At 25.7% G+C, this 11,873-nt stretch overlaps 3 protein-coding genes across 3 annotated transcripts; 2 read left to right on the top strand and 1 right to left on the bottom strand.

Annotated features, from left to right (window-relative positions):
* The first annotated feature begins 90 nt into the window (after positions 1-90).
* LOC122850709 lies at positions 91-2,764 on the top strand. The gene is made up of 3 exons (XM_044149845.1): positions 91-762; positions 877-1,310; positions 1,388-2,764. Exons 1-3 carry the CDS (start codon positions 609-611, stop codon positions 2,057-2,059), a joined length of 1,260 nt encoding a protein of 419 aa, XP_044005780.1. The 5' UTR covers positions 91-608; the 3' UTR covers positions 2,060-2,764.
* A 1,152-nt stretch (positions 2,765-3,916) lies between these two features.
* Positions 3,917-8,839, bottom strand: LOC122860270. Its single transcript, XM_044163999.1, is given in 4 exon segments — positions 3,917-3,934; positions 5,340-6,188; positions 6,348-8,521; positions 8,593-8,839. Coding segments are annotated over 3 exon segments (3,006 nt in total). The 5' UTR covers positions 8,487-8,521; positions 8,593-8,839.
* A 1,074-nt stretch (positions 8,840-9,913) lies between these two features.
* LOC122860261 lies at positions 9,914-11,044 on the top strand. Its single transcript, XM_044163988.1, has 5 exons — positions 9,914-10,040; positions 10,195-10,263; positions 10,352-10,516; positions 10,623-10,782; positions 10,893-11,044. The coding sequence occupies exons 1-5, from the start codon at positions 10,008-10,010 to the stop codon at positions 11,042-11,044; spliced, it is 579 nt and encodes a 192-aa protein (XP_044019923.1). The 5' UTR covers positions 9,914-10,007.
* The last annotated feature ends 829 nt before the right edge of the window (positions 11,045-11,873 follow it).

Below are 11,873 nucleotides of genomic sequence, written 5' to 3'. Positions count from 1 at the left end.
ATTTTTTTTTTTTAGATGACTAGAATTCGATATTTCCATACGGTGTTTCCCACGTTTCTATATTCAATTGTTATTGATTGTTTCATGCGCAGATGTGAATAAACTTTCAATAAAAAAAAATATTTTTAGTTGTAAACTTAATTTTTTATTATTTTTATTTTAATAATTAGGTACCTATATAATATTCAATCATATTTTTTTTTTTTTTGGTATTTGAAAAATAAAAAAAAAGTAAATTTTTGTTCTTTCAAAGTCATGTTTAATTTTTACATTTCTTTTTTTTTCAATAATACGCAATATTTATTCTTTTAAAAATATTATACTTTTATTATTCAAATTATGTGGAACTTGGAAGCACCTGTTTGTATGTTTTGCATACCCACACGAACCTGACATGACCTGACGTTTAGTAAAAGCAGTATAAAAGCATGGGTATAAAACATGAGTATAAAACGACTATCTGTTAAAAAAAAAAAAAAAAAGCATGAGAGGCATGTTTTCTACACGTGGGTCAAACAGTGTCTAGGTTAAAACTTAAATCTTTTAAAGTATTAACTCTAAAAAATTGTCAGTATTACAAATTTATTAATTTAATAATTAGTAATAAAATGGATAAACGATTAAAAACTTGTGATACATCAGTATTAAACTTGATTAATAATTCAACATCAAGAACAGTCAATTTTAATCAACTTGATGATAGTTGTCTAGTTAGGATTTTGACCCATTTACCAATAAGAGAAAAAGTAGAAGCAGAAAAAGGTATGTTATATTAATATATAAATAAATAAATAATTATATGTTTATTTAATTTTTAAACTGTTTTTAGTTTACTCATTTTTATTATTATTATTATTATTATTATTATTATTGCAGTTTGTAAACGCTGGAAAAACATTTCAATGACAAAAATATGGCAAAATAATACTCATCTTGATTTGACCAATGGTTCAATAATGCTTAAAACTGAATTTAATGGACAACCACCAACACTTACAGATTTACAAAGAGTTATAATACGTTGTGGAAAATTTTTAAAAAGTATAAAATTTGGTAAATTTTATAATTCAGCAGTACTGAATATTATTCGTTGTAATTGTCCACATCTTCTATCACTTGAGCTTGATTTATCATCATATTTACCAAATGATTTTGTTGATGTATTTTCAAGAATGAAAAATTTAGAAGTATTAAAAATTTTTTCAACGTTTGATAATTCAGCATTCAAGTTTTTTAGTGGTTTAGGAAGTTCGATAAGAGATATTTATTTAGATGCAAGAAACGATTCCGGCAAAGTTCCATCATTCCAGGTAAATTAATTATTTGACATTTATAAAATAAGTTTATTAATGATATCTAAAAAAATATAAATTTATTTATTTTACAGAATTTTAATTCATTACGTTCATTGACAATGAATGGTTTTTATATTGATATGAAAACAGTCGGTGATATATCCCAAATGAAAAATTTAAAAAATTTAAGTCTAAGATATTGTACAATAAAAGAAAACGTACAAATGAGACAAATTTTTTTTCTAAAGTATTTGGAAAAATTGGATTTTTTTAACATGAAACCAGAATATGAAGGAGGTTTAACAGTAGATGATAGTTTATTGAGTGAAATTGTCTACAATTTAAAAAATTTAAAATATTTAAATGTCAGTGGTTGTGATAGTATCACAGTTAATGGAGTTAATCTGTTAATAAAACTTAAAAAACTGGAAGTATTGTCGATCGCTACATTAGGACTTTATAGTGTTAAAAAAAAATTACGTTTTGGACCGTTTCATCAGTTAAAAGTACTTAATTGTATGGGCATTTATGAAATAAGTGACTTAATTATAATTCCTATTATTATTGATTCACCAAAACTTGAAAAATTAATTGTTTCTGGAACAAAAACATCTGTTTATCTTCTTGAGCGAGCAAATCAAATTAAAAAAAAAAGTACAATTAATGTTGTACTTAATATTTGGACAGGAGATTCAATTATTCAAGCTTATCGTGAATCCAAAGTTTCAAAATCAAAATATCTTGTTGTTCATTCACTTATTTAAAAATATTAAAAATTAATTTCCCATGATGCTGATAACATTTTTAATAATTGTTTATAAAAATCATATATTCTATAATCGATAATTAATAATTATCTAAATGATAGTATGAATTATTTTTTTAAATATGGAATTGAATTTGAAAGAAGAAAATATGTTGAATGGAAAATTTAATATCGATTTGTTAATGTTTATATAATTGTTTCTAATATGACAAAACCTATCTACATATATTTTTGCAAAACGTAAATCAATAATTAAAAGAGCTTGATTTTTAAAATTTTCAATAATAAATAAATCAACTATTGCCAAGAAATATATGTCTGAAAATAATTGGTTAATAGGACAATTGAAGAAAAAATTCAATTCCATAAAATATAACTTGTTTGAAAAAAATATGTACAAAATAATTCGGAAGCTCTGCGATATGTAACCATAATATGTATATGTAATTTGTATAAAAATATAATATTATAATTTGTAATCAGTTGAACCCAACTTGTTCTCAAACCAGTTACATTTTTTCCTGAACAAGTTAGGTAAATAAAGGAATTCTTATTATTATTGTTATAAAAATATTTGTCTGATATTTGTTTTTTTTTTCTTGTCACATGTATAGTGATTGATTTTTTTTATTTAACGAGATTTCTTAGTTTTTTTGTTAATTATTCAAAAAACATCAAATAAATATGTATAATGCCTAATAAATTTTGTTTGAAGTGAAGCTTCGTTTGGAATTGTAGTTAGTGGTAAGGGTTTAATTGTTAAAAAATAGAATAATTTTGTAGAATAATTCATATTAAAATTCCTACAATTTCTTTGCCCACTATTTTTAGTGTTCCGTAGGACACTTATGTTTTCACTTTTCGTGTGACTTTTTGTTATTTCGCGATAAAAATAAAAGTTATGAATCGAATTGGCTTCTAGAAGAGCATGGGTTTATTTTTTTCCAAAAGTAATCATCGTATTTATTTTCCATTTTTGGCCCTTATCAGTTGTGATAGTGCCATTTTATACAGGGCCCAATTTCAATATTGACGGATCGGATCCGGCAATGATTCAATCGACGACGCTTCTCTTTAGACTCTACGATATTTTTGAAGTTTTGGTTTATTTTTTTATTAAACCAAATGTAATGTCAAATTTGTTTTAAGATATTTTAAACGCCGAACCGAATTAGTTGATGTTAAATGAAATTTATATTTTTTTTCCCCAAAGAAATATTATTTATTTTCAATTTTTGGGCCTTATTAGATTTAATATTTCCATTTTCGATAGGCCCAATTTTTTATTGACAGATCGACTTCGGCAATGTTTCAATCGATGACGCTTCATCTGTAGACTTTACGTTATTTTTTTGAAATTTTTCGGTCGTTTATTTTTTTTTTATTAAACAACAGAAATGAACACCATTAGAAAATAAAACAAAACGAAAAAAAAAGTCATTTATTTTACAACAAAATGAAAAAACAAATCAAACAACAAAAAAAAAAATAAAAAATCCTACGGAACACTCAGGGTGCACCTTGGGGGACTTGACTATATTTTTTTAACTACAATTAAAATCCTTTCCACTACAATTAACTACAATTCAAGACGCGTCTAATGAGACTACGTACAATTTTTTAGAGATAACTAGAAATATTAATATGAGTTTTGCTCCGAAATTTTAATTTTAATTTTTCATAAGTATTTTTTGAACTACAATTAAAACCCTTTTCACTACAATTAACTACAATTCCAAACGAAACTATCCGACCTATTTGCAATGTCTTAAGACTATTTTCAAAAAAGTTGATAAGTCAACCCTTTATTTATTCTATTTTTGAACTACAATTAAAATCCTTCACTTTCAATTAACTACAATTCAGGACGCATCTAAAGAGATTATGTACGACTGTTAGAGATAACTAGAAAATTAATATAGTTTTGCTCAAATTTTAATTTTTAATTTTCACAAGTATTTTTTGAACTACAATTAAAACCCTTTTCACTACAATTAACTACAATTCAAACAGAAGCTTTTTGACCTTCTTTTGCAACGCACTGTGCAAGGCTATTTTTAAAAAAGTTTACTTTTAACCCTTTATTTAACCCTTATTTTTTTAACTACAATTAAAACACTTTCCACTACAATTAACTACAATTCAAGACGCGTCGAATCAGCCTACCTACGATTTTTTTAGACGAACGGCGGTTCTAGGTTCACGTCGGTCCAAGAACCTGCCAGTATTTTTTATAATTATATGTAGATGCGCACCCTCTCAGGCCCAAATTTCCGTCCACCGATGCGATTTACTTTCAACCTTAAATAAAGAATGTTTTTTATTAAACAACGTTTATGTATTTTATATAATCATACAACAAATATAAAAGTAATTTCATTGTTGATGAGAAAAGAAAACTTGTTTAAATTATTATTTAAATATGTTATTTTATATTGTTTTCAAGAGGCAACAATTGAGGGTCTGGATGCAATAACACGTCGAGCGCTCGAAGTCAAGAAAATGCTATGTTGCTGTGGGTGGAAATTAAGAAAAATTAAAATTGAAAAATTAAAAAAAAAAAAAATACAGTCGTCGATAAAATTAAAAAATACATGTTTTTCTCCAAATAAACTTTTTTATATGATAATTAGTTTACGAGATAAAAAATAAAAACGAAATTTTTTTTTTTGAAAAAAATACTTTTTTTTAATCATATAACTCGAGACAACTTCTTTAAAAAGTAATAAATCGACTTGAAATTTTGACTGTATAGCTTCATTATAAGCTACCGATTGCAACAGTATAATAAAAAAACTCATTTATTCATATTGTTTGATTTTTATTATATGATTATTTAATGTCGAGGAAAAATTCAATTTGTCTAACTTTGAATGAAAAAAGAGTCGGAGAAATTTAAAAATTGAGTAACTTGTCAGTGGCAATATTGTTGAGCAGTATATCAAGAAGTTTTTTACAAATTTTCAGATATTTTTATTAATTATTTACTGAGTTATTAATTTAACAACAAATTGCGCGTATACTGTTTGTATTTATATGGATATACAAACGCGCGAACATACGCGTTCGCGAGAGAGGGGGCTGACGATCACGCATACATAGCCCTAACGGCAGCTCGCCTCAGCAATGTATCCCTTCATAATATAATTACGAATGCTAGGAGACAAAAAATACTCTGGTCTTGTAAAATCAGTCAAATAATTTTTAATAATATACTGATGGAAATTTTCCGAAAATAGACATGATCTAGACAAGCTATCATTTAAAATACAATTTACACATGCTTCACTTTTCGATGGTCCAAAATTATTTTCTGTTTCTTCGACTCTCTTGATTGTCTCAAACAATTTTGATATGTAACATTCGAAAAAATCATCAGGGACCTCAGAGACATCAAAAATTTTATCCCAAAAGTGATCTTCAGTCTTGACCTCATCCATGCAAATTTGCATTATACTCCAACTTTGGGAAGAAGGTGTATCAATAAGTAGTTGGGAAAATTTTTTATATAAAACATGACGGATTGATATATGCTTTTCTTTCTTCCACAGATGCAACATTATTTCTTGAATTTGATCATGACTGGCTACTTGACAAAATAATCTAATACCATGTTTTTTAACAGATACTTTTTGATTGACAAGAGTTTTGGAGAATTCTATGACTTTGTCAACAGGCACACGACGACCAATGTTGTTTAACGTGTTGACAGCTTTATCGACATAATCGTCTTGACAAAATTCAAAGATTGGTGAGAATGATACTGGTGGATTGACAATGTTCAATGACCATAAAATTGAACAGTTGAATCTATACTCGTCTCTTATATTGCTGCCGAATAACAAATCAAGTGTTTTTGATTGTGGTATAAAAGGTGTAAATAATTTTTCATATGATGCACCCTCATACAAAACTGCAAGAATACAAAGATTTTTATGATTATCATCATTCTCTTTTATTTATAATTCTTTCAAACATTGATTTGCAAACATGACGGGTAAATCTTGGTGCCATCTAGTATAACGAAGGAATCGACGAGCAAGATTACATGTCGTGATTCTATCTTTACATAATTCAAGATATTTACTCCAATTATTTATAATTTTTTCTGGTGATTTTTGTAATAATTTTATAACATTTGAATTATTAAACTCAATTTTTGCACGTGACTCAGATGATGATTTTTCGGGTGACTCAGATGATGATTTTTCAGGTGACTCAGATGTATCAACCAAGCTTAAGAAAATATCATTTTCTCCTTCTTCTAAAAGCTTATCAGTTCGAACCTTGTACCAGTGTTTATCTGTTTCACGATCTCGTGTTACAATACTTTTTACAACTTTATACAATAATGGATAATTTTTTATACTGAAATTTTCTAATGGAACGTTAGCCTTGGCATTTCTTTGATTAAAACCATACATACTACGCAACAGAGTATTGACAAATGCTGGTAAGTCTTTTTGCTTACATACGTTCTCTATACATGCAATCAAATACTTTCTTTCGTAATCAGGATAATCTTTAAGAATGTTCCAATCATAACGTTTCGAAATATTTTTACGATAAAGCTCAATATAAAGTTCAATGTACCTATTGAATTCTTCATTATGTTCTAATTTTGAGAATATTAAATCACAAATTAATTTTTCACTTACATCTTCACATGATTCAAGCTCATATTTTATATATAAAAACATCACAAATTGATCAACAATAGTTAAATGTTCTTTTGGTAAATTTTTAACATCAAAATCAGTACGTAGTCTGCTTAAAACATTTGGAATTACTGGATTTTGCTCATTTTTGTGTCGCATGAATATGTATTCCAACACATCGAGGAGAGCATCGTTATCCTTGTTGACACTACATGTGTATATAAGCTCTTGTAAATATACACAGCGATTATTAATAACAGATTCTTTTGATATTTTTTCTTTTATCAATGGAATTGATTCATCTGTTGGCAAATAACATATCCATGAACGTTCAATGTAACGTGATGTATCATTTTTTTCGATTTTTTTTCTAGCGATTCTAATCCTCTCTTCAGGATTTAACAATCGTAATAATTGTGGTGATATCAAATCGGTACACTCCAACAAACTTAGTCCATAAACATCTTCAAATGTTGATATCCAAAAACTTAATTTTTCTTCGGTTGGATAGTATTTCAAGTATTTGTAGAGTATTTCAAAATGAAATTCTTCATACTTTTGTGGAAAAAATTGTTTAAATAATTGATAAAATTCAAATCTATTGAGCTTTGATGTAATCAATTCTAGAGACTTAGAATGATCAAAGAGCTTTCGATTTGTCCCAAAATCATTCAGTACATTTTTTAAAAATAATTCATATTTTTCGTTACTTAGCTTGTCAACGAAAACATCAGCATAATTTTCTAATAAATATGGAAATGATATTGAATCAACACACTCCAAAAAATTTATTCCATAAAGATTTTCAAATGTTGACATTAAAAGATCTAATTTTTCTTTTTCAGGATAGTATTCTAAATATTGGTAGAGTGTTGTAAAACAAAGTTCTTTATAATTTTGTGGAAATAGATTTTCATAAAATTGATGAAATTCCAATTTATTAAGCTTTGCCGTTATAAATTTTAAAGACAGTAAACGCATAAAGGGTTTTGGATCGTTCAAGAAAGCATTCCGTGCATTTTTTAACAATAATTCACATTTTTTATTACTCAACTTGACAACTAAATTTGGTCTTGATCTGATGACAATATCAACAAAACTATCAGCATGTTTTTTTAGTATCTTGGGTAAAAATTTTCTGTATGGTTTTTCTTTCAATAATGAAATAACGAAATTTGGAAAACGTGGATAGATAATTTCAAGCTCATTAACACTGACTGGTTTTTTCCATTCATTAGTAGTAATACGAATGAAGTCTTCTCCACAGGCAAAACAAAGTGGTCTCACTAATTCTTCACCATATTGTTCTTTTAATTCAATGTAAAAATTTTCAGCAACACTTTGTTTATTGGACAACATCAAATATTTTGCCAAGTTTTTAATAATTTTAATGCGAACAGTCAATGAGACATGTGGAAAAATGTAATTATTAAAGTATTGACTGTTGGTGATGTTCTCATTGCTGCCATCAAAAAACCACTTGGCTTTGAGTGCACGATCATTGATAAAGGCATCATCAGATTTAAGTGCAGTCACAATATCATCAGGTTGATGAAGAATTTTAGCCACCTCAAGTTGAACAATAGGCACAAGACACTCTGGAAGTTCAGCTGTACACTTGACATTAATATTTTTCACACAATTGTCATCAATTTCCATTGCATCATCAATGAGCTTTTTGGCAATACGATTCAGTGCTTCATATTTTTCACCAGGTGTCTTACCTGGTATTTTTTGGATCGCCTCAAGATATGGTGATAATTCCATGGTGTACGATGTATTGTGATTATGTCACACAAAACCTGATCAAAATATTAATTTTAAATTAAAGTTTTGAATAACAATCTTTTAAGTTAAATTTTTTTTACTTTACCTGTTTTTGTTTGCTATTAACATGTAATGTTGTAAGTCATTAATTAGAAAAACACAATCACAAATTTAGATGTTTAGATTGATATCACTATATTTGTTTATAGAAGAAGAGATCTCTAGTCTTCTTGCATATTATTTACATATGCGGTGCGAACTTATTTACCAAACTGCATGGGACGCTGTGGGACGCTAAGTTTGTACATAATTTGACATAATTATAATATTATCAACTATCAAGATAGGCGCCGTATGAGTATGTAAGCATGTATGTGTAACAACTTATAAATTGGAAAATTTCGTGGTTTTAGCACTTATTTGCCGTCTCCATGCCTATAATATCTCATGCACCTTCAGTTTGAATCAGTTGAATTCGAAAATCCATTTCTAATTTGCTTCAAATAATATAATTTTAAAAAAAACCTTGTTTTTTTTTTTTAAGGTAATTACCGGAAGATAAATAATAAATTCAATATAATAGTGGCAATATGAAAACTATATTCAATATAAAAACCAATTTAAACCATCAAACAATACTTTATGTTATGTTATAGTTTATAAATATATATGAATAATAAATATACGTATTAAAAATCTATCAACAAATACCAAATATTTTAGACTTATGTTATTTATAGAAATGATGATTCACCAATTGTACCAAATCATTATTCAAAAATAACGTTAATATTTTTTAGCTTTTATTATATAAATTAATTGATTAATATGACATTGTCTTTTACTTTAATGCGATTAGATATTTAGATCAGTTGTAAGATATCTTCTGAGTTGGTTTTCCAGTAATTTACTAAACAACAACTTGGCTATGTAGATTTTATTACTATTTAATTATTATGTAAATATAAAATCATTTTTTGTTAATTTTTATAGGTAAGTACTTGAAAGTATTGAAGAGATGGCAGATTTATTTGGGCTCAAGATATTCAAGAAAATTAAGCAATACAAATACCATTGTATCACTCAAGTGACAATGAAACAGAATAATATATAATTTAGTTATTTTTTATTAATATTTACTACTAATATTTATGATATTGTATTTATGATTGTTGATTGTATTGCTAAAAAACAAAACAAATTATTATAACTTATAATTTATTAATATTACTTATAATTTATCTCAAACAAATTTATTTTTATCTTCCAAATATTTTGATAGTGTATTTAAAATAATAGTAGTATAGTGAAAATAAAATTTATCAAGCAATGTTGTTTTCCTACAGCGACACTATACATAGTCACACTGGCCAACTCAATTTTCACAATACTCTCATTCATTCTTTGGTGTGCTCGTCTACCTTTTTGATCGATAAATTGACACGTGTTGTAGTGAAATTTTCAACATTTTCAAAAAGTTTTTTCTCTGTTATAAATAATTTTTTTAATAAATTAATAAAAATGTTTACGTCTTCACGATTCAGTCTTGACAAGGTAATCAGTGTAATTTAATTGTAAAATTTAAATGTTTTTATTGTTAATTTTTTTTCATCAAAAAAACGCCATTTTGCTTTAAAACTTTTAAAATACTCATATTAATATTAAAATGATTTTAATTATTAAAACTTAATTTTTTTTCTTTTATTAGACTAGCCAAAATGATGATTCTTACTTTAGTCTTCGAATTGGATCAATATTGATTGGATTTTTTTCAATTGTAAGTTGGAATTTATATTATTATTATTTTTTATTTTTTTTGCAATAAATATAATAAATTTTTATTTTGTATTAAATAAATTTTTCAGCTTACTCTGGTTGTTGGAATTTTTTATTTGGACTGCAGTGAATTTCTTGGTGTTCAATATGAATTATCAGGACTGGATTTTAATAATGAAGCATTTAATCCAAGAATGTTGATTTTTTATATATTTGCATTGGTATCTGGATTATTAATGTATGGTGCTGCAACTGTAAGTTAATATTTAATTTGAAAATAAATATAACATTATTTGGAAAGAAAAAAGAAATAAACAAATCGATGAATGAGTATTTTAAATAATTTGAAATTCATTTCAGGAAAAATCGGTATATATTGTTCCTTGGTTGTGTTGTGGAACATCATGGCTTGTATTGAATTTTACTGCAACTATCATCAAGATAATTAAAATCCAATTTGATGACGAACAAAGTACAACATACTTGATTGATTATATTTCTCTTTCTACAATAACTTATGGTAAGTTTTAAAAATTTTATTTTTATTTACCAAATCAATAAATTTTATTGAAAATATTTTTAATTTAAAAATTTAATATATAATTATTTTTTCTATAATTTCAATTTCAGCTATTCAATTATGTGTTTTTCTAGTTGTTTATAATTATTACACACGTGTTTATAAGAATCAATCTTCACCAACAAAAATTCAAATAAAAAAAAATCAATTGAGTGAAGATGAAGCATATCTTGATCAACTAACTATAATCACAAGTGATTAGTATTAAAAATAGTATAATTAATTTTAATTGTTAACTAATAATATATTATAAAAATTTTAATTATTTTATGAACTATTTGATATTTTATTTTTATTTATAAATTATATGATAATAGCAAGTAAAAATAAAAACAAACATAATGTGAATTTAAAATTCATTATTATATTTAGAATAGGTTGTAAGCAATCAACAAAAAAAAATATAGATATATATACATATATAAGAAAGAAGATGACTTTGACTTATTCTTTTTCTTGATTAACTACGATATGTAAATAAAAACATTGTAAATAAAAAAAAAAAAAAAAATTATTACTTTTATATTTAAAATATTTTCGTTTAATTTATTCAATACCATTCAAAGCAAAAACAGAGAAGATAATGAAGGTTAAATTAAATTTAAAAATATTTTAGGTGATTGTTTTTGAAACGAGTACTCTTAATTATCATTATCAACTTATGTTTATTTGAAATTTTTGATGAATCAGCGAGTGACCTAGTTACTTCAAAAAATTAAGCAATAACAGCATTTACAAGAAAACTTATTATTATTTTTTTTTATATAAAAAAAAAAAAGGTCAATTTACCACAATTTGAAAAATGAAAAATTGGACAACTTTTTCAAGTATTTTTACTGTCGTTTTATTTTATTGTCGTTTAATTTTTGTTCGATGGAATCATTTATAAAATTGAATGACAAAGCAATTTCAATTTTATTTTTTTTTCATTATAATTGATCAATTTAAATTTACTTGTTTATATCTACTGGATATTATTATGATGTATGAATTAATTTCAAGTATATTGTGATTTTCTTGTGTGATATCAG

Source organism: Aphidius gifuensis, linkage group LG1, assembly GCF_014905175.1.
Source record: "Aphidius gifuensis isolate YNYX2018 linkage group LG1, ASM1490517v1, whole genome shotgun sequence".
In the NCBI taxonomy this organism is placed as follows: Eukaryota; Metazoa; Arthropoda; class Insecta; order Hymenoptera; family Braconidae; genus Aphidius; species Aphidius gifuensis.
This window is presented reverse-complemented; position numbering and strand designations above follow the sequence as displayed.

Bases quoted from the DNA above. Each gene is read 5' to 3' on its own strand.
- LOC122860261 (XM_044163988.1), top strand. From the start codon at position 10,008: ATGTTTACGTCTTCACGATTCAGTCTTGACAAG. The intron at 10,264-10,351 runs GTAAGTTGGAAT...TAAATTTTTCAG, and splicing joins TGATTGGATTTTTTTCAATT to CTTACTCTGGTTGTTGGAAT. The intron at 10,517-10,622 runs GTAAGTTAATAT...AATTCATTTCAG, and splicing joins TAATGTATGGTGCTGCAACT to GAAAAATCGGTATATATTGT.
- LOC122850709 (XM_044149845.1), top strand. From the start codon at position 609: ATGGATAAACGATTAAAAACTTGTGATACATCAGTATTAAACTTGATT. The intron at 763-876 runs GTATGTTATATT...TTATTATTGCAG, and splicing joins AAAAGTAGAAGCAGAAAAAG to TTTGTAAACGCTGGAAAAAC. The intron at 1,311-1,387 runs GTAAATTAATTA...TTTATTTTACAG, and splicing joins GCAAAGTTCCATCATTCCAG to AATTTTAATTCATTACGTTC.